Source organism: Anas platyrhynchos, chromosome 12 (assembly GCF_047663525.1).
Source record: "Anas platyrhynchos isolate ZD024472 breed Pekin duck chromosome 12, IASCAAS_PekinDuck_T2T, whole genome shotgun sequence".
Classification (NCBI taxonomy): Eukaryota; Metazoa; Chordata; class Aves; order Anseriformes; family Anatidae; genus Anas; species Anas platyrhynchos.
Window position 1 is genome coordinate 1,434,633 of NC_092598.1, and position 21,045 is coordinate 1,455,677.

Here is a 21,045-nt window from a genome sequence, read left to right on the forward strand (position 1 = left end):
CCCCCCCTCGCCGGCCCCCGCCACCGCCCCCGGCCCCCTGCCAGGAATGTGCCGGGGGGGGCCCAGCCCCACGCCCTGCACCCGCCGGGTCTGGCTTCCTCTTCTGCAGCTATTTAAGGGCTGTCCCCAGCACGTCCCGCGCGGCCGGGCCATGGAGAGGCTGGAGGTGACGGAAACCTTCGCTGGCATTGCCCTGCCCGGGCACCTCCACACCAAGGAGTCCCTGCAGTTTGCCACCACCTTCCCCTTCCGCGACACCGACGTGGTCATCGTCACCTACCCCAAATCAGGTGAGAGGTGTCGGGGAGGGGGGGACAGGGATGGGGTGCGGGGACGGCCATGGGGACCCCCAGGGCGGAGGGATGGGGATGGGGATGGGGATGGGGATGGGGATGGGGATGGGGATGGGGATGGGGATGGGGATGGGGGGAGCTCTGCCGTGCAGCCCCTGCTCGCGGCAGGCCCTGGTGCTGCCAACGTGGCTGGAATGTGGCCGGGCCCTCAGCCAGCCCCAGAGGGCTCGGTGCCCCCGCCCTGCACAGCCACTGCCTCCCCCTTCCCCCAGCACAGCCCCCCCAGCCCCATGTCAGGGGGCTCAGCCCCACTGCTCCGTGGGGTGGAGGCGGGCACCCCACACCTACCCCCGCTGTGTCCACAGCCCCAACCCCATTCCTGTCCCTGTCCCCAGCCCCGTCCCCATCCCCAAACCCATCCCCATCCCCGGGGGGGTTACGGCTGCAGGGGCTCGGTGGGGCAGTGGTCCCACGCTGCTGCTGCTGCCCTGCGCCACCTCGCTCTGCGCCGTGCCATGAGCCACGCAGTGCTGAGCTGTGCTGAGCCGTGCTATGGCCGTTACGTGGCACACGTCACCGTGCTGTGCCGTGCCAAGTCAAGCCATGGAGTGCCGTGCCATGCCGTGCCACGCTGTGCCATGTTGTGCCATCCTGTGCCACACTGTGCCATGCTGTGCCGTGCCATGCTGTGCCACACTGTGCCGTGCCATGCTGTGCCATGCTGTGCCATGCTGTGCCATGCTCTGCCATGCTGTGCCACACTGTACCATGCTGTGCCACACTGTGCCGTGCCATGCCATGCTGTGCCATGCTGTGCCGTGCCACGCTGTGCCACCCTGTGCCATCCTGTGCCACGCTGTGCAATGTTGTGCCACACTGTGCCATGTTGTGCCACACTGTGCCGTGCCATGCCATGCTGTGCCATGCTGTGCCGTGCCACGCTGTGCCATCCTGTGCCACGCTGTGCAATGTTGTGCCACACTGTGCCATGTTGTGCCACACTGTGCCGTGCCATGCCATGCTGTGCCATGCTGTGCCATGCCGTGCCATGCTGTGCCATGCTGTGCCATGCTATATCAAGCCATGCAATGCCATCCCGTGCCATGCCATGCCGTGGCATTGTGCATGGCGGTGCCCATGCGGGGTGGCAGTGCCCTGACGCCCCCTTCCCCAGGCACCACGTGGATGCAGGAGATCCTGACGCTGCTGTACAGCCGTGGGGACGCGCTGCCGGCCAAGACCATCCCCAACTGGGAGCGGGCGCCCTGGCTGGAGCAGATCCACTTCAGGGGCGCGCTGCGGGACATGGCCACGCACCGCCTCATCACCAGCCACCTGCCCGCCCGCGTCCTGGCCCCCCTGCTGCGGGGGAGCAAGGCCAAGGTGAGGGGAGCCGGGAGGGCAGGGGGGGTCCCCATGTCACTGGGGCTTCCCCCGGCTGGGGCAGCTGGCAGGGACTTTCTGAGGGTGCAGTGGAGAGGTGGGGACAGAGCCTGGAAACTCCCTCGCTGCCGCAGCGCTGAGAGCGGTGTCCCCAACCCCCCCCAGGTGATCTACGTGGCCAGGAACCCCAAGGACGTCGTCGTCTCCTTCTACTACTTCCACCGCCTGGCCAAATTCCTGCCCGACCCCGTCTCCTTCGACGCCTTCCTCCAGCAGTTCCTCGAGGGCACCGGTAAGGGCTGGGAGGGCCCAGGGGTGTGAGTGGGGGGCACTCCGGGGGGGGCCAGCCACGGGCTCGCATCACCCCCAGGCTCCCCGCAGTGCACTACGGCTCCTGGTTCGACCACGTCAAGGGCTGGCTGGGCCAGCGGCAGCTTCTGGACATCTTCTACATCACCTACGAGGAGCTGCACCGGGTGAGCCCTGTGTCCCCGTGTCCCCCAGCCCCGTGTCCCAGCCCCGCTGTCTGACCCCCCCCCTTGTGCCGCAGGACCTGCGGGGCACGGCGCAGCGGCTCAGCACCTTCCTGGGCTGCCCCCTGGGGCCGGAGACGTTGGAGGCCCTGGAGCAGCACTGCAGCTTCTCAGCCATGCGGGACAACGCCATGACCAACTACACCCTCATCCCCCGCGAGATCATGGACCACAGCCAGGGGAAATTCATGCGTAAAGGTGAGGGGGCGCGGGGGGTGCCGGGCGCGTCGGTGCCGGCGTCGCCCCGCGCCCCGGTCCCACCGGGTCCTTCCCATCCCGCAGGGGTGGTGGGGGACTGGCGCGACCACTTCTCCCCGCTGCAAAACGCCCTCTTCGACCGCGTCTACCAGGAGGAAATGCCTGACATTGACCTCAGCGTCCACTGGGCCATGGTGTGAGGGCCGGGGGGCCCTGACCCCATAAATTATAGACCCTTGGGGCCGGAGGGAAGCAGCTGCTCTGTGCCTTGTCCTGGGGATGTTTCCGCCACCGTCCCCGGGGCCATCCTGCTCCTTGGTGGCCCTGACCCTCTCCTTCCTCCGGCCCAGCAGGGAGCAGAGCCCCGCTCAGGAAAAAAATAAATATTTATTGTAATTCCCATGCCGGATGAGGGGTGTGGGGCAGGCAGCGCCGTGCTGGTGGTGCCGGGTGCCAGGAAGTGCGAGGCGTTATCAGGGACAGATCAGGGCAGGAACCCATCCCCAGGGACCTTATCTTGGGTGTGGGTGACGGTCGGGGGGGCCGTGGCGGGCTGCCAGGTGTCATCTTCAGCAGAACTCGGGGTCCCAGCCCCGCGGTGCCCCTCTCTGCCCCGGTGCACGCCCGTGCCCCTCTCTGCCCCGCGGTGCCCTGAGCAGCCGCTGGCACCCACCTGCCCCATCCCCTCGTGGGTTTTTTTGCCCTTGGGGCTCATGCCCCCCAGCAGCATGCCCATGGGCCCTGCCTCATCCCGATACATTCCAGGCAATTGCCTTATAAAATGCTCGTAAAATCCAGGAAAAGTGAATAATTAACCCTGTGCACTAAACATCTCCTGCTCGCTCAGCATGGCAAAGTGCTCCAGGGAGGTGCGAGGACCGACGGGGCATCCGCCACCCACCCTGCCTGGTCAGGGCTCAGCTGAGTGGGGATGGGCAGCGGGACCCCCCCGGGGACACCGGCACCCCCAGCCCCAGGGGACCCCCTGCGCCCCTGCGTGAGTGGGGCAGCGCTGGAGGGGGCCCGGGCACCCCCTGCCTGCGTTGAGGGCCGAACGCAGCCGCAGCCTCATCAGGCGCTGGGTTTCCATGGTGACGTCCATTATCCTGTTTTATAGGGGGATGATTCAGGCGCTATAAATACGCGACTGATCGGGGCGCTGCGGGCACCGCGCTCTGCCCGCAGCTGGCAGCCCCACAGCAGCCCCATGGAGATGGGCACGGGCAGCTCCGTGCAGCCACGGCCGTGTGGATGGGGCCGGGCTGGGAGCCCCGTGCCAGCACCCTGACAAGGTGACAGCAGTGTCCCTGGGGGGGAGCACAAGGAGCAGGATCTGGGGTGGCTCCTGCCCCACGACTGCTGCCCCAGGCCACACCTGCAGCCCCATGGTGGCTTTTGGGTTCCCCCCCTCTCCCAAGGCAGATGTCACCTCCCCATGAGCAGCTGCAGGTGGCAGGATGGTGGCACATGGCACATGGTGAATGGCACAGTGCATGGCACATGGCAAAAGCCCCATGGCACATGGCACACGGAGCATGGCACACGTTGGATGGCACACGGCGCACGGCACGCGGCACGCGGTGTCACACAGCACACGGCGTGAGGCAGCTGGCACGCAGAGAACAGCACGTGGGGCTTGGCACAGCCAGCCTCAGAGCGCTGCGCAGCACATGGCAGCAGCACGGCACACGGCACAGAGCACACGGCACACACCAAGCAGCACACATCATGGAGCGCATGGCATAGCGCACACGGCACAGCTCATGGCACATGGCACGGGGCTCATGGCACACAGCACACGGCACATGGTTCATGGCACACGGCTCACGGCACGTGGCAGAGGCATTGAGCTGGGCAGGGGCAGGAGCACGGCTCCGTCTCTGCCTCCGCTGCCCTGGATTTTCAGGCCGGCAGCGCAGCGGGGTGGGAGCCCTGTGGCGGGGCGGCTCCGGCACAGCTTTAAAGCCGTGGCTGCTCCAAAGCACAGCAGCTACAAAGCACTGCTGCTTCTTTCACCTGCCGGTGGCTTTCAAGTGACAAATCCCTGCTAATGAGTGACGTGGCCGAGGTGGTCAGGCGGCAGGGCAGGTGTGTGCGCCTTCAGCTTTTGCTCGCTTACATCCTTGGGACTCTTCGCTGCGGGACGGGGCTGTGCCCAGGGGCTTGGGCACGTGGGGGGAGCAGACCCCATCCCTCCACCCTGTTGAGCGCCCATGCTTTGGGATTTCATGGGAGGTGGCAGCACTGCCACGGGGCCCTGTCCCCCAGAGAGCACGCGGCGCAGGGAAGGGGCAGGTTGCTTTATTGGCTGGTGCCTCCCGCGCACCGAGGACGGGTTCGTCATGCAGCCCCGAAACGGCATCACAGCGACAGACAAGCACGGACCACAGGGGACCACGAGGACAACGGGCACAGGGGGACGGAGCGGGGATGGGCCACGGGCACAGGCCACCGGCAGCGGGCAGTGCCCTCTGGGGACCCGGCCGCCCCCGTGCAGCACGGCGTGGCGCCCTGCACCGGGGCACCGGGGCTGTCCCCGTGTCCCTGGCCGGGTGCGGTGGGGGCACGGTGCCGGTCCCCACGCAGGCGCCCTCACTGGGGTGAGCTGAGGCTGGAGTCGGGGGTGTCGGGCTGGGGGCAGCGGGGCGGGAAGGCCTTGTAGCTGTAGTACTCCACCACCTGCTTGGGCACCTCGGCCAGCACGCACTTGGCCAGCGCCGTCGGGGACGCCTGTGGGATGGAGCGGGATGGGTGATGGGGGCTCGGGGGCTGGTGATGCTCAGCCCCCTGCAGGGACCAGAGGGGATCAGAACGGGATCGCCACCACCCCCCACTCACATTCTTGAACTCCCTGAAGGGGACGAACTGGACGATGTCACGCAGGACGGGCTCGCCCCTGGGGGAGCGCAGGACGCCGTCGTCCCCGTCCAGGATCTGCATGTCGGTGAAGTCGGCGTTGCCCACGCCCACGATGATGATGGACATGGGCAGGTAGGAGGCGCGGACGATGGCCTCCCGCGTGTCTGCCATGTCCGTCACCACGCCGTCCGTCAGGATCAGCAGGATGAAGTATTGCTGGGGGGGGAGAGAAGCTCTTGGGGGGGGGCTGCCCGGATCGGGGCACTTCTGCCACGCTCCCCCCGTGCGCACAGGGTGGGATGACGTTACCAATGATTCCACCCCAAACCACCCACGAGGTCCAGGAGAGGCTGGCATTTTCCTAAAACTCTCCTCGTCAGCAAGTGTAAATAATTGTCAGGCTTTTAATTAGCCCCCCCCTCCCCATGCACTTGTAGGTAAGTGCCCCCAAAGTGTGCCGGAGCCCCGCGGGGACCTACCGATGCCTCCTTGGTCCGCTCCTCGTCGGCCGCCACGCGGGCCACCTTGGAGATGATGGGGGCCACGTTGGTGGGGCCGTACAGCTGGATTTTGGGCAGGCAGCTCTGGTAGGACTCCACGACGCCCTGGATGCCTGGGGGAGCGCAGGGTGTGGGGGCGGCCCGGCTGCACCCCGGGGTCACGGGGATGGGGGCTGGCACCCGTGCAGCGGGGCCGGGCTCACCCTCACACTCGTCGTTGTCGGGGTTGAAGTTGATGGCGAAGTCGTGGGAGACCTGGGGGGGAGAGGCGCGAGGGGCAGGCAGGGAGCTGGCAGGGATGGGCATGGCCCGGGGGGTCCCGGCTGCCCCCGTACCTCATATTTGGGGGGAATCCGTGCACCAAAGCCCAGAGCAGAAAATTTCTTATCGCTGCAAAGGAAGGGTGCGAGGAGCCCCGGCACGGTGGGGGGGTGGTGTGCCGACACCGGGGTGGCCGTCACCAAGGCGTCCTGGCCCTGGGGTGGCCGTCACCAAGGTGTCCCAGCCCCAGGGGCCCCCCCGCAGCCACCAACCTGTCATAGTCCTGGCAGATCTCACCCACAGCGACGAGCGCCTTGAGGTACTCGTTGGGCTGGTAGGGGTTGATGTAGTGCAGGGAGCAGCTGTTGCGGGGGTCCCCGTTGGAGGCCGTGAAGTCGATGGCCACCTGGCACAGCGGGGGGGGACGGTGACCTCCCCACGTCCCCAGGGCCAGGAGCTGCCGTCCCTGCTCACCGGGGCACCACGGCACAGCCCCGGTCCCCCCCGGGGGGATGCTGCTCACCGTGAAGTGGATCTGGCAGCCGCCCATGATGTAGTCCAGGAAGGAGTAGACCCTGTGGATCTGGGGGGGGGGGACCCTCCTCAGCCGCTGCCAGCCTGCACCACCCCGCGGCAGCCTGTCCCGGCACGGCTCGGCACGCAGACACTCACCTTCAGGTCCAGCAGCACCACCACCCCCGAGTTCTTGTAGTTGCGCTTCTTGATTTTGTACTTGGGGTTCATGCACTCCCACTGCACCTGCGGCACGCGGCACCCGCGCTGCCCGGGGCCGGCCCCACGGCCCCACAGCCCCCAGCCCCATAACGTGACACCCCCCCCAGCCCCACAGCCCCACGACCCACCCAGGCTGGTGTCCCCATGGAGCCCATCCCAGCCATCCCCTCCCCACGGAGCCTCCCCCAGCCCCGCAGGGGACACCCCCACGTCCCCCCCGTCCCCTCTCCACCTTGTTTTCCCCCATCGCCTTCTGCATCTCCTCGAAGGTGGTGAAGAACTCGCCGATGAAGTCGTGCTTGCCCCGCGAGTCGTAGTCCCACACCACGCACTGCGGGGGACACGGCTCAGCCCCGGCTGGGTGCGTGTGTCCCCCCCCCCAACCTCCCCATCCCGGGGATGGGATCCCCATCGCCCTTCCTCACCCTCAGCTTCCTCTTCTCCTCGCAGCTGCAGAGCGAGTTCAGGGAGACCTTGAAGGGCTCCCAGATGGGGCTCAGGTTGTTCTTCACCACCTGGGGGGGCGAGGGGGGGCTCAGCAGGGCTGGGGACCCATGGGGTGGTCCCGGGTAGGATCCAGCCAAGCCTCACCTCGGTGCGGTACACCAGCTGCTCGCTGCGGTCATCATCGATGCGGTAGATCTCCAGGAAGGGGTCGGACTTGCTGAAGAGGTCCTGGAGGGGAGAGGGTGGGACAGGACAGAGCAGAGAACCGGCTGTCCCGTCCATCCCATCCCATCCCATCCCATCCCATCCCATCCCATCCCATCCCATCCCCATCCCATCCCATTCCATCCCATCCCATCCCATCCCATCCCATCCCATCCCATCCCCATCCCATCCCATCCCATCCCATCCCATCCCGTCCCATCCCGTCCCATCCCATCCCATCCCATCCCCATCCCATCCCATTCCATCCCATCCCATCCCCATCCCATCCCATCCCATCCCATATCCCCATCCCATCCCATATCCCCATCCCCATCCCATCCCATCCCATCCCATCCCACCTTGTCATCCAGCTTCTTGGCCCGAAACGCCAGCTCCACGTAGCCGTTGTTCCCCGAGATCTCCTCGGAGATGACCTGCAGGGAGAGGTGCCCGTGGGGTGCTCAGCACCCGGCGTGGTGTTGTCCCCCTGCCCTCCTTCCCTCCCATCCTCCACGCGCCTCCTGGCACCATGGGGACCCCCAGGGTGGGTAGCAGCTACCAGGGGGACCCCAATCCATCTGGGATGCGTGGGGCAACTGGATATATGGCTGGGATGGGAGGAGGGTCACTGGGGTCCCCCCACATGTGTGCCCCACTCAGTGCCACCCCGCTGCCACCCGCAGCCCAGCCCGGCCGCTCACCGTGATGGTGGATTTCCCTGCGAATTTCCCATATTTGAGGAACAGCGGCTTCGTCACCCGCTTCTGCGCCACGATCTGCAAAAAACGGTGGGCTCGGGGAGGGGACATCATCCCACCGGTGAGCGGGGGGTCCCGGCGGGGGGCTCACCTGCCCCACGGTGCACTCCATGCCCCCCAAGAAGTCATCGTCGTGCGTGCCGACGCCGGCGTGCCCGTGGCTGTCGTACACCTCGAAGCGCAGCTTCTGCACCTCCTCGAAGTAGTAATCCACCGTGAAGATCTTGGCGAAGACGGGGTTCAGGTTGCTCTTGATCACCTCGCTGCGGTCCACCTGCGGGGCAGAGGGGGCTCCGCCAGCCCCACCACTTGGCACCAAGGGGCTGCCCCCCAGGTCCCAGCGGGCGGGTGCTGGCTGCTCCTCAAACCGTGCCCGTGGGAGCTCCGGGCATGCCTTCCCCCCGAAAAAATGGGGATTTCGCCCTTAGAAGCAGAACTGCTCCACACTCGTCTCACTGAAATTCATCCTTAAATCAGCTCAAGCCCCTGGCTCACTGCGTCGCTGTGGTGGGATTGTACCCGGGGCGGGAGCCAGCTCGGGGACGGATTTGGGGCTGGTGGCAGTGCTGGCGCAGGAGGGAGAGGTGCCCCTGGGTGCCACCCTTGGGTGCTGAGGCACCTCTCCCTCTGGGGCAGACCCCACATCACCGGGGCTGCATCGAGGCGATGCTCGGGCTCTGGCCCACCTTTTCCATGGCTCTGTTTGGGCACGGGGATGAGTCCCAGTGAGGGTCCCCCATTGCCCACCAGCCCTGCCCGCTGCCACGGGTGGGGACCAAAACGCAGCCCAGGAGGGGTCCTCTTGCCCTTGGGATGTGGCCCTCGCCCAGCACGGCCCCGATGGCACGGCACAGCCTGGGGGTGCCGCATCCCCAAGCTGGCACGGGGCCCCTCGCCGCCCGCCCTGGCTCCGGTTCTGGCTCCAGCCCGGGCGAGCAGAGTCAATTACACGCAGAGGGATTTAGCGCTAAATCTGCCGGCTGAGCAGCGGTGATTAGCGAGCGCGGAGCTGCTGGAGCCAGGCAGGAGCTGAGCTGGGGGCAGCCATGGGATGGAGCCAGCCCCAGCCCCAGCAGGGACACAGCAGCCCCCAAACCCTGATGCACCCCAGGGGTGGCCAGCGCATCAAAAAACCCTGGCACAGGGTGGCTGAGCCCATGTGGACCCCCACACCGTGAGCACCCCGTCCCCTGGTGCCGCCAGAGCCACCAGGTCCTGGGGGTCTCACTCCAAGCCAGGGCTCTGCACCGTCCCCGTGCACCGCCCGAGCATCCCAAAGCACCCGGAGCACCGGGCCCTGCCCTTCACACCCCGTGTCCCTCACACCCCGCGTCCCTCACACCCCGCGTCCTTCACCTCACTGCACCCCGAGCCCTGCACCTTGCACCCCGCAGCCTGCGCCTGCGCCCAGCCCTGCTCCCTACACCCCACCCTAAGTCAGTTCCTGCACCTTGCACCTCGCTCCCCGCTCTGCCGCCAGCTCCTGCCCTGCCCTCGGCCCCGCTGGACATCGTGGCCATCCTAGGGCTGTCTCCGCTCCCGTCCCCATCCCGGTGCCCCCATCCCTGTGCCCAGCACCCTGCCCTGCCTACCTCCACCCACTGCCCCTGGGACTGCATGAGCAGCAGGACGCAGGGGTCCGACTTGTTGAGGGTGTCGCGGTCCAGGAGGTGCTTGCAGCTCACCCGCAGCTCCACCTTGGAGAGCACGGCCAGCGGCGCCTGGGAGGAGGGCTCGGGCGCTTCGCCCATGGTGGCAGCAGCACGGGGGGCTGCCAGGCGTGACGGGGGGCAGGCGGCACCGTGGGTGAAGGGCATGCGGGGGGACGGGGCGGCCGCTGCCTTCCTGGCTGTCAGCGCAGCAGGCTGGTGACCCTCATGCCCGGGGCACGGGGCCCCGCGGTGCCAGGAGTGCGGCTGGAGCCCGGGCACAGGTCCCTGGTGGTGGAGGGCGCTGGAAGAGGTTTGGGGGGCTCACGGAGCAGGGGCGCAGGAGGAGAGAGGGGTGAGGCGGCCCGGTGGGTGCTGGGGACCTGAGGGACCCTCTCCGAGGTGCGGAGGTGGATTCCAGCCCCGGTGGTGGCCCTGCGAGGTGTCAGAGCACCGTGGGGTGAGCTGGAGCTGGGGCACCCCCAAACAGGCAGCCCCTCGGGCACGGCTCTGCCCCTGTGCACTCACTGGACCCCCAGGGTGGATCTTGTGGGGCCGTGCCCAGCTCTGCCCCCAGCCTCACCCCACAAGGTGCCCGCAGCCCCAGCCCCGATCCCGCTCCTTGTGCAGGAGAACAAAACCTCCCCGCCCAGCCCCTGCACCCTGGGGTGACGGGGTGGTCACTGCCCGGGGGGGGACACAGGGACACCCTCCGCCCTGCTGCTCCCAGTGCTGGGGACACGGAGCTGCCGTGCTCCACCGGGGTGCTGGCAGGGCTCAGCCAGGCGATGCTGCAACGTTGGCTCTGCCGCTCCATCCCCACCCCATCCCCACCCCACCCCATCCCCATCCCTGCTCCCATCCCATCCCATTCCTAGGCTCGTTGCCCCCATCCACAGCCCCCAGTTGCACCCAGTACACGCTGAGGCTGGGGCAGAGCCGCCCCCCACCCGGTGCCCGGAGCTGGTGCCTCCTGACCGAAGTTTCCCGACGAAGTCGCTCAGGGCCCTGCCCTCCCCGGCACATGGCTCCGGTGGGCACCGTCCCCTCCCCGGCACCGTGGCACCGCTCGGCATCCCCCAGCAAAGGGGTTCAGAGCCCCCTGCCCTGCCCAGCTGCCCCCCTCACCTGGGTGCTGGTGGCCCGGGAGCCGTGTGGGGCCGGCCGAGGGCTGGCGTGGCTGGCGGAGCCGGTGTGCCAGCCGGAGCCGGTGTGCCAGCCGGAGCTGCCGCCGCTGCCACCTCCACACAACTGACTCAAGCTGCAGTTCGGGAGCGGAGCCCTAAGAGGGAGACTACAATCTCCGTTAACTGCCTCGCTGCCGGCACCGGAGCAGAGCCCGCCTGTGGGCACGGGGGCTCCGTGGTGCCTCGGGGGTCCCCGGTACAGGTGGCCACGCCAGGGCGCACGGCACAGCGCTGGGGGCACCTCCATCCAGCCCCCCTGCACCCTGCCTGGCACAGCCCTTGCTCCATGCACCCCACAGACCCCTTATCACTCCCCATGGGGTGCCCGAGGCCTGTCCCATCCCCTGTGTGTCCCTGTCCCCCTGTGTCCCCCACTGGAGCTGTCCCTGCCCCAACAGGGGGGTCATGGCGTGCCCAAGCCCCCAGTGCTGGAGCCCCCGTCCTGGTCTGGGGTTGCCCCCACACCCCACCCGTCCCTGGAGCACTGCAGCGCTGTCAGCTCGGCTGCGTGAGGGATGATGTAATTAGCCGGCGTTCGGAGGGATTAAATGCAGGGAGGGCTAACGAGCGGGAGGGCACTGCAGGGCCTGGGCTCCGGGAGCTAATCCCCAGCCTGGTTGGCAGAAGTAGGACACCCCCTCCCCGCGCCGTGCCCACTGCAGCACCCCAATGCTGAGCGCCCCAGCTCCCAGCCCTGCGCCCGAGCCCTCTGCTGCTGGAGCCCTGAGTTTGTCATCACCCCATTAATGAATACGAATGGTTCAATTATCCCAGCACGGGAGCAGCACTGCCCCAGAAGTGCTTAGCCAGCCCGCAGCCAGCGAGCGCTCCCCGGAGCGGGACGGAGCCCACGGCCCCGTGACCGCAGCAGGCGGAGGGGACACGGCTGGCAGAGCCCCGGGGAGCTGCAGGGATGGGGCAGAGCCCCAGCAGTGAGGGATTGCCCTGGAGAAATGGTTTAAAAAGGGCTGTGGGGTGAGTGCGAGGCGCTGGGGTGAGGCAGCTGCAGGGCCGGGTGACAGCGAGCACAGGGCTGGGGCCCGGCTCCACCCAGCGGCCAGCGGCAGCAAGCACAGCCCCACACACCCCAAATGTGGGAGCAGGGACCCCACAGGGACCCCACTTCTGAGCCTCGGCTTCCTCCTGCCCACAGCCCCAGGGTTTGACAGCTCGCTGCAAGGGAACACAAACAGAGCAGGGAAAGCTTGGGGCAGGGCCAGGGCTTCCCAGGGAGGGGCCCTGGACCCCCCCGGCACAGGCAGGAGCAGGGCAGGGCTGGGGACAGCTCCAGGCAGGAGCAAGCTCTGATCCCGTTGTTCCTGACAACAAAAATCACCCTCCAGCACAGAGGCGAGGTGCCTCCTTCCCTCGCTGCCAGGAAGCTCGGAGGTTCTGATCAGATTGGAGCCTGGCTGAGCTCCTCCACGCTGCCCACCACTGGTACAGGCACCAGGAGAAGCTCCAGGGCAGCTCGGTGCTGTGTCTGCCCTAAGAAGACACCACACGGCTCCGTTTCTACATTTTTTATTGGCAGTTCTGCTGCAAACAGTTCATTTCTTCTTCTCCACGTCCTGCTCTGCCGCTTCTTTGGCACGTTTTGCCCGAATCCCGAAGAGGCGAGCGTTGGCCCGGGCCATGCGCAGGCTGGCGAAGGCCTTGAAGTTCTTCTCCTCCTCGGTGATAACGCGGGCCTTCTCCCGCTTGAAAACCTGGGGGGAAGAGAGCCCAGCAGTCAGACCGCACATCAGAGGCTGCCAGAGAAGACGGTATTTAAGGCTTAACGCAATTAATCTCGCTACATTTTTACCACTGGCTCCAGGATGCTGTTAAGAATACAGAATTTGTGCAATCTGGAGGCCCTGCCCTTATCATCACTCCACCAGACACCTCATTTCAACCAGCTCCTAATTTGCCAGCGCACATCAGCAGACGAGCAGCAAATACCAGGGAAAAACAAGCGCAAAACGAAATCTGAGTCAGGTTCGTGGCACGCTATCAACAATCTCACGATTAGCGAGGGTTTTAAAGACGGTGACCTCGCAACCTGCCCGGCCCCGACAGCCAACACACCCCAAATGTGCTGGGGGCACTGCCATCTGGGGGCTACCGGGCAGGTTCCACCCTGGCCTTCTCTGGGGGTGTGCATAGCTACGTCCTTCCCATGTGATTTAGGGCAGAAGCAGAATATAGGATCATCCTTCTCCAATTTATCTTGACTTGACCCCAAGCTTGGTGCCAAGAGCTCTCCTCTACACAGCTCACACCTAAGGACTTCTCTCAGTTGATTAAAAAATAAATGAGGGTAGAGCTGGACGTGTTGGGTTTTTGTTTGTGCATCCAGGAGGGGAAGTGTCTGAAGCCAGCAACCCGTAACTATGACAAGAATCCTCCCCCATAAATCCCAGCCTGAATTCCCTCACACACAGAACACGATTTAGGGCTTCACTTACGTTCCTAATTGGCATAACTGGTCCAGACAGCTGAGTCGCCATCTTGAGTTCCTCAGCCTGCATAACAAGAGAGGGAAAAAACATCATTTAGAACCGGGTACGTACGCTTCCCAGCCTGGTGCCTGCATCCAAAACATGTTTTTAACGCGAGCTCCCAGCCCAAACACGCTGATGACGACTCTGACCGCAGGCTTAGCAGCGATGGCAGCGAGTTCAGCATTTCACCCGCGCAGCTGCAGGAGCTCTTGGCACCCACACGCCGCACCGGTGAGCTCTGCCTGGCTACCAGGGAGGCTGGATCCGGCCAGCGGAGCTGCGGCCTCTCAGAGCTCTGCCAGCTGGAAAAAAAGGTGAAGTCCACTGAGCCATTTTTAGTTTGGCTGCTCAGCGTGTTCTTCAGCAGTTCCTTCCACAGCTAACTGCAGCTCCTTGTGCAGCTACTGCATCAACAACCATCATTAAACTTTATTTCAGATAGCTGATTAAACTAATTTGAAACATGATTCCAGACACAACTACCTTTACGTTCTGGGATTGGAAACAGGCTGCAGTGGACAACCTGAAAGCTGGGCTGAATTTAGAAAGCTCCCAGTCTGTGCTGCTAGCCAGTTTACAGCTGGAACAAACTGGGTTCGGCAGTCTGTGTGCTACTCACAGCAGCTTGGAAAAATCCATTTTATTTAGACGCATCCAAGATTCAGAAAGTTTCAATCTCATAATCCTCACGTCCACACCTGTGCTCTCCACCTTGACTTGTGGACTGGCAGCACCCTCCTGACTTAAAAACCGTGAAGCTGACACGTTCAGCAGAACTCGTGCTCAACCAGGCAGTGAAAGATTCCAGAGACCATCCTGCCCCCGTTCTGAAAGCTGCTTGAGAACGGCCCAGCTCGGCAGGCAGCACCGTGGCTAAGCAGCTCGGGGCTCACAGGCTCTCCCAGAGACTGAAGGCAGCTTGAACATGGCACCGTGTTTCACTGCCCGCACCTCCCCAGGGAAGCATGTGTTTTTCACACGCAGAGCCAAGACCAGACGGGAAAAGCCAACTCCCCTTTGGATCTCAGTGAGATTCTTACGAAAAGTAATTTTATACGTCAGCAACAACACCCTTCTCGAGAATTCCACCACCACTCCTTTCCCTGAACTACTCCGTGGTGCAGAGCACACCGTCACCTTCCCGGTGCCATCAGGAGAGGCGCTGCAGGCGGTGACAGGTGAGCCTCAGGCTGAAATTGGGCCAGCTGCAGCAGAGCAGCCAGCCCCAGCCCCGAGCTGTGCCTGTCCAGAGCACCAGGAGGGAGGACTGACAACCAAAGCCCTGCTGAAGTCACCGCAAACAGACGGGGCCAAGTACTTACGGAGCTGTCTCCTTTCTTGGGCGCAGAGGGCTTCCTCGGGAAGAGGATGAGCTTGGAGCGGTACTCCTTCAGCCTCTGCACGTTGGCCTGCAGCGACTCCGTGGATTTGTTCCGCCGCCTGGGATCCACCGAGATTCCGATGGTCCGGGCAAACCTTTTGTTAATGCCGGCCAGCTGTGGAGAAACAGAGCATGCAGCGCTAGCATGGGACAACGTGTGACAACACCGCACGGCTGAGCACAGCCACCAGCCTTGTCACCTGGCTGGAACCCCCACTGGTACTGGGGTCTGGCCTGAGGCATCAGCAGTGCCACCATTTAGACTCTGAGAGGTGCTGGACAAATTTATGGAGCCAGCACCCGGGAACTGGTTTGCTGAACAGTGACAGCTCCACTAACAAAATACTTTTGGTAACACCCTTAAGCAATAACCTCAATTTCTGTTTAAAAGCAAACAGCTGTGTACCCATTTACATCCCAACATTATCTGAAAATTAAAGAAAAACAAAGTAATGAAGCATTTGGCATTCAGAAGTGCGGCTTTACTGCTTCAGTGCACTGATTTCACTGTAATAAATGCTTTAATTAAACACTAAACAACACGCGAGAGGCTGGGGGTGCTGGCTGCCAGCAGTCACTAACATTTACTCCTGCTGTGTGGGATCAGGCTCGTGGGGCTTTCTGCAGCCCACCTCCCTCTCGGCTCTCTGCCAGCAGCTCATCAGCTGAGAGCCACCTGGGAGGATGGTGCAGGACCTTCTCCTGCAGCAAGGCGAGGGAGCTGGCAGCTTCCCCCAGCCTCTGCAGTGACTGCAACCGACCCGTTCCACAGCACAAACAGGTCTGCACCAGCTGCATCGTGCAGGGTTTGCAGTGGTGTGTTTTACAAAGAAAGAGCCATTTAACAACAAAACCTGCCGGTCCTTTTACTTAAATGAAGTTCAGGAGACTCAATTCACGCTCTACCAGAACCTGATTTTAATGTTTTTAATGTTTTGTTTTAAGTGACAGCCTGACCAGGCACACCAGTATTTAGTTCTCAAATTAACCTATCGCTCTGTCGTGTTACTGCTTCCCCATGCCACAATCACAAAAAAAAAAAAAAGGAAAAAAGAACACTAACATTTTGTGTGCTTCTCCACTGATAGCAGCAGCCTGTCCCTGGCTACGTGCTGGCTCAGCCAGTGCAAGCAGATGGCGATACTTCCATACACCGCAGCCACTTGTGAGTTAATTTTATGCAAAATAACAGAACAATGGAGCCCAAGCTCAAGAGCGGGCCTTCCTGAGCAGGGACAGCTCCTCCCTACTTACCTTCAGCTCCTCTAGGCTGAAGCCTCTGCCGGCACGGACTTTTTTGTGGTACCTGATGGTCGGACACCTCACGATGGGCCGGACGGGCCCAGCCACCGGCCGAGGCGCAATGCGGCGAGCCTTTGCCTGGCGAGCCTTCCTCCTGGAGCGGGGGGCAGCGAGCTGTCACCGACAGCACCCTCCAGCCACCCCCCAGCCGCACGGGGGGGCTCCCAAACCCCAAATCCCGACCCAGGGGATCCCCAAACCCCCCCCCAGGGCGGCTCCAGCGGTCATCAGTAAGGGTTTGTTTTCATCACAGCCCTACAGCGATTCCGGATGTTCCACATCATTTGACCGTAGCCGGAGCCAGCCCCGCTCCTCTCCCCTGGGCTCCCCGCTCACCTGCGGATCTTGCGGGCGGGTTGGTTGAACCAGGTGGCGACGCGGCGCTGCCAGTCCTTGTGGAAGTGCGGCTTCAGGATCATGCCATTGCGGCTGGGCGCCATGGCGGCTGCGGCCTGCGGACACGGACAGGGCTGGGCTGCGATCCCGCGCCATCCACCGGCACAAAACCCCTCCGCGGCATCCCTCGGGTTCTGCCCCGCTCCCCCCGAGCGCCCCGAGCGCCGCCCGGCGCCGCCCCGGCCGGATGGCGGCGGATGGAGCCCGATGCGGCCCCGCGGCGCAGCCACTCACCTCCCGCCTGCGAAGATGGCCGACCGGAAAAGGGCGAGGCTGCCGCGGTGCGCGCCGGAAGTGCAGAGGCAGCTCCGGGAAGATGGCGGCGCCGGAAAGGGCTCGGGGCGGCTTCAGCTTGCCCGCACTCAAGATGGCGGCGCCTTAAAGGGCCCCGCACCCCTAAGCAGGGGGCTTGGGATCAAGGCTCGGGGGGGCTGAAAAGGGGTCGGAGGGGGTCTGGAGGGCACGAGCAGCCCTGCTGCAGCACGCCAGGACCGGTCCGTCCCAAAAGGGCTTTCCCTCAGCTCTGCCTCTCGCAGCCCTGCTGTAAAAACCCAGTATAAGGCCGTAAAAAGGCAGCCCGTACCTGCAGGACACAGCTGTGCCTCCACACATCGCACAAACACCACCACGTTCAAGATTTTATTCTGGTGCAGTCTGGTTTTCAACTTCTAGTTCGTGTCCAGCAGCAAAGACAAGCACAGGTTACGGTGGAGTCGCGTAACGGCAGCGCTGGACCCAGCTCAGCCTCCCGGGGGTGGCTGCTGCCCACCCTGGCACCCCACACGGCACAGCCCCGGGTGGCTGAGGAGCACCCCACAGCACATCTCATCCCAAAGAACGTGCACACAACAGCCCCGCGGACGAGAAATCCTTCCAGCAGATGAGACTTACCCAACTCCTAACCACTACTGCCCTGCTGAGAATCAATCTCAAAGCCCTAAGGAGTTCTCCTTCCCGCAGGGAAAAGCTTGTTGCAAGAGGCAGCGGAGCCATCCCTTCGTTTTTGGGGAATGGCATCACAGATTCCCTGCTCGGTATCTTTGATTTCGGAGCTGAAGAGGGACAGAGTCTGCGTTCAAAAGAAGCCTCTGGAGTCCTCCCATTGCACACAGATGGGCTTCACACTGGTCTCAGGCGTGGTTCTTCCTCCTCCTCGTGGTTTGGTGGCTGCTGGGGCATTTCTTCATCTCTGGTGTCCTGCTTGTCTCTCTCTGCTTGAAGCCAGCTCTGAGGAGCTATCATTTTCTTTGGCCCGTAGGGCGGGGGCCCAATCAAAGCTTCGATGTCGTCGTAATTTATCACTTCTTTCTCCAGGAGGGCATTGGACAGCTAGAAAGAATAAACAAGGCGTAATGAGGCACAGGGGTTTGAAAACAGCCCCTCTGAACCCATCTGACCTCTCCCTGCCAGCTCAACTCGGACCTCCACATCTGGACTCAGCACGTGCTGGAGCACGCGAGCCAGCGGGACCCCAGCACCCACTGAGCCAGTACAAAGCTTCCCAGGCAGCCGGCACCTTCTGCAAGCCTGATTTTGGCCAGAAACATCAAATATGACTGGAGGCAATAAAGCTTGCGTTAGGAAGTGATTCGGCAAGGCAGAACCCCGGGGACAGCGGGGAAGTGCCCTTACTGCCGCTGTCACAGCGCCCGGGGCCCTGCCTAAGGAGGCAGAGAGGCAGCAGCTGAGGCTGGAGCCAGAGCCAGAGCCCTCCTCTGCTCACAGAACGTGTCACAGCTGCCCCTGCACGCTGGGGGTCACCAGGAAGGTCCTCCCCAGCCCCTCTGCGAGCAGGGCCACGCTGCAGCAGCGGGTGGCTGTCCCCACGAACCGCTCCGTTCTGCTGACGAGAGGCGACGCGCCGGCCTGGCAAACGGGACGCTCTGTAGGCACTTTGGCTTGAGTTGAAAAGTTTTCTCTCTGCTGACCCTCTAGCAAATATCTGATTGCTGTGAAATGAAAGCGTTGGAACGGAGGAGCCCTGTGGAGAGGAGAGCCCCCGACAACGCCCGCTCTCAGCACTGCTGGGGCACGGTCCCGGGGACAGAGCGGGGATCAGCAGGGTGTCCGAGCGAGTTCTGGCCACCTTACCACGCACAGGAGGCTTGCTGCTGGGCAGAGGGAAGCATTTTGGGTTTTGTTGTTGTTTAAAAAGATTGAAAGATTGCTTCATTCGCAAACCATGCGACATTAGGTTGGCTCCTCATGTTATGGACCAGGCGTCTGAAGGGAAGGTCAAGGAGCACCAAGGGATGGGGGCAGAGGCCCTGGCAGCGAGGGGGGGGCTGCCTAGGGGCTCCCAGGACACAAATTTGCAGAGGCAGAGCTCTGCCTCTGCAACAAGTTCTCCTTGACATATCAGGTATGAAGCAGGTAACTGGTGCAAGCTGCCTGGAGGCACCAGTCAGCCTGTGACAGGTCCCGTGTCCTCTCACCATCCCCAGAAACCATTCACCCAATTCTTTTATGCCTACAGAGCCTGGAAGGACGAGCTGCTCTCGCCTTCACAGGCTTCACAAGAATGGTCACTGCTTTCCAGGAAGCTGCATTTCCTAGAGGCTAGCACAGAAGTACAGGTGAGGGAGCCAAATTTGGGGTTTGATTGCTTCCATCCAGCACAGAGCACTCCTCCCCTCCCCTGCAAATACCAGCTGGTGTCAGGAGGTGAACTACTCACTGCTGGAGGAGGTGCACATCCTCCCTCTGCCTGCTTCTAATCTAGGGGATACGCAGTGAACAGCCTCTGATTCCCAGCACGTTAATATCTCCACTACCAGATATTTTAGGGCCACAGAGACGCTGCAACAACCAAGCTGCAGAGCACAGAAAATATCAAGGTCAAAAGCAACAGTAAAAGAAACCTCAGACAACTCCAACTTACTGTCTGCAGCTTATCCCGGTTGTCCAGCAGGAGTTTTTCTGTGCGTCTGTAAGCCTGAGCCACCAGCACTTTTGCTTCCTAGAAGACAGTAACAAGAAGGGACTTGCAGTGCAAGTGGAAACACACAACACATGGACAAACAAGAGAGCACCTAGAGCAAGGATGTGCAAACCGAGCAGGCAGAAAGCAGCTACCACTAACAGAAAATACAGATAAGCCTTTTGAAAAAAGCCACAAGAGTGCTTCTGATAAGAAGCAGTAAACTTTTGTGCTAGCAAAACTCTCAAAGAGAGTCCCTGCTGATGGGAAAGAACTCTAAGGAAGCCACCCAGTAGCAAAAGACACAGCTCAGTACAAAGCCCAAGGTTTGGTTTTCAGCTATGTGACTTGCATTTTTCATCAAGCTGCAGAAAGTAAAGAACAAACAGGAAGGTGTGCTCAGGGGCAGCCTTACGTGGTCCATCATTTGCTGAAGTCCCTGGCTGAAAGGGCGCCGACCAATTCCAGGGGCACTCTCCACATCCGGGAAGGAGAGCTGCCCGATGCTGGGCACCATCCCGTACTGCTTCACCATGGAGTAGGCGATTTTGGTCACCTTCTTCAGGTCATCCTGGGCTCCTGCATGAAAGAGACGCGATGTTTGCCAGCTCTGAGTGGAGCGCAGGGGAAGCAGGTCCTACACAAGCACACGTTTGACTACTCGAGGGACTAGAGGACCTGCAGGAACCCAGGCAGATGATCACTGGCTGCTGATGGACCTTTCCTTGTGTGCTGCAAGACCCATGCATGACCCTGAGTGAATACACTGGTAGCTGAAGTATATGGATTGCTCAGCAGCCACTGCCTTCTGTTACCACATTTGCCTATAACCAGCTGGAATTAAGTGGAAGCAAGGCACAGAAGGTCCGGGCTCTTCCACCGGCCAAGAGTCTCGCTGGGTAATTGCACCCGTGGCCTTAGGCTTTGGGACAAAGTCTAAGACAACACAGTTGCATCCCACAATGAGACCTTCATTCTTACAAAAACAACTCGAAGATCAAAACAAGTAATTTGGCATTTCCCTTTCCCACTGCCCAGAGTGGGAAAATTCTAAGATCACCCTTGGACAGAGCAACAAGTACAGAAGTTCAGACTATTTACACAATTTCCACTTGCCTGCAGCAGGGTCTGACTCCTCACCTGTAGTGACTTTGTTAAAGGTGATGGCCTCGGACACTCTCCCGCCCAGAGCCATGCACATCCTCTCCAGCAGCTGCTCCTTGGTGAAGAGATACTGCTCTCTTGGAAGGATCTGAGCAAACCCAAGTGCTGCGTTTGTTCGAGGGGCTATGGAAACCTGCAACACAGGGCAGCTCCGTCAGGGCAGAAAACAAAAAGAACCAACTCTAACAACAGAGAGAAGAAAGGAAGGGCCTGCACTCCCAGTGAGATCTGTTGGAAGCGATGGTGCAGGCTGACACACAGCTGAAACTGCAGTACGTTGCCATTCCCATACTGAAGCCTCTGCAGCTGCAGACATGCACTTTCTGCCATTCCAGGTCAAAAAATAAAAAGGAAGCTGTCCTTAACAGCAAGTAAATTAAATTCTAGGA

General features: G+C 62.4%; 4 protein-coding genes across 4 annotated transcripts in view; 1 reads left to right on the top strand and 3 right to left on the bottom strand.

Moving 5' to 3' along the window:
* Window positions 1-53: 53 nt before the first annotated feature.
* On the top strand, window positions 54-2,809 carry LOC113844889 (sulfotransferase 2B1-like). The gene is made up of 6 exons (XM_027466420.3): window positions 54-290; window positions 1,468-1,676; window positions 1,842-1,968; window positions 2,058-2,152; window positions 2,227-2,407; window positions 2,492-2,809. Exons 1-6 carry the CDS (start codon window positions 152-154, stop codon window positions 2,605-2,607), a joined length of 867 nt encoding a protein of 288 aa, XP_027322221.3. The 5' UTR covers window positions 54-151; the 3' UTR covers window positions 2,608-2,809.
* Window positions 2,810-4,692: 1,883 nt separating this feature from the next.
* On the bottom strand, window positions 4,693-11,208 carry CPNE7 (copine 7). Its single transcript, XM_027466415.3, has 16 exons — window positions 10,949-11,208; window positions 9,764-10,255; window positions 8,263-8,445; window positions 8,115-8,189; window positions 7,773-7,847; window positions 7,354-7,437; window positions 7,188-7,277; window positions 6,995-7,093; window positions 6,700-6,786; window positions 6,551-6,610; window positions 6,300-6,433; window positions 6,102-6,156; window positions 5,970-6,021; window positions 5,746-5,879; window positions 5,246-5,482; window positions 4,693-5,137 (listed from the first exon to the last, which is right to left on the bottom strand). The coding sequence occupies exons 2-16, from the start codon at window positions 9,986-9,988 to the stop codon at window positions 5,000-5,002; spliced, it is 1,728 nt and encodes a 575-aa protein (XP_027322216.3). The 5' UTR covers window positions 9,989-10,255; window positions 10,949-11,208; the 3' UTR covers window positions 4,693-4,999.
* A 1,307-nt stretch (window positions 11,209-12,515) lies between these two features.
* Window positions 12,516-16,959, bottom strand: RPL13 (ribosomal protein L13). The gene is made up of 6 exons (XM_027466423.3): window positions 16,807-16,959; window positions 16,513-16,628; window positions 16,129-16,270; window positions 14,816-14,989; window positions 13,458-13,514; window positions 12,516-12,716 (listed from the first exon to the last, which is right to left on the bottom strand). Exons 2-6 carry the CDS (start codon window positions 16,614-16,616, stop codon window positions 12,558-12,560), a joined length of 636 nt encoding a protein of 211 aa, XP_027322224.1. The 5' UTR covers window positions 16,617-16,628; window positions 16,807-16,959; the 3' UTR covers window positions 12,516-12,557.
* Window positions 16,960-17,197: 238 nt separating this feature from the next.
* SPG7 (SPG7 matrix AAA peptidase subunit, paraplegin) overlaps window positions 17,198-21,045 on the bottom strand; it is a 31,723-nt gene continuing 27,875 nt past the window's right edge. The window contains exons 14-17 of the mRNA XM_027466410.3: window positions 20,633-20,789; window positions 19,908-20,071; window positions 19,454-19,531; window positions 17,198-17,901 (exon numbers count right to left, since the gene is read on the bottom strand). Coding sequence (XP_027322211.2) covers window positions 17,692-17,901; window positions 19,454-19,531; window positions 19,908-20,071; window positions 20,633-20,789 — 609 coding nt within the window. The 3' untranslated portion in view covers window positions 17,198-17,691. The remainder of the gene's footprint in view (window positions 17,902-19,453; window positions 19,532-19,907; window positions 20,072-20,632; window positions 20,790-21,045) is intronic.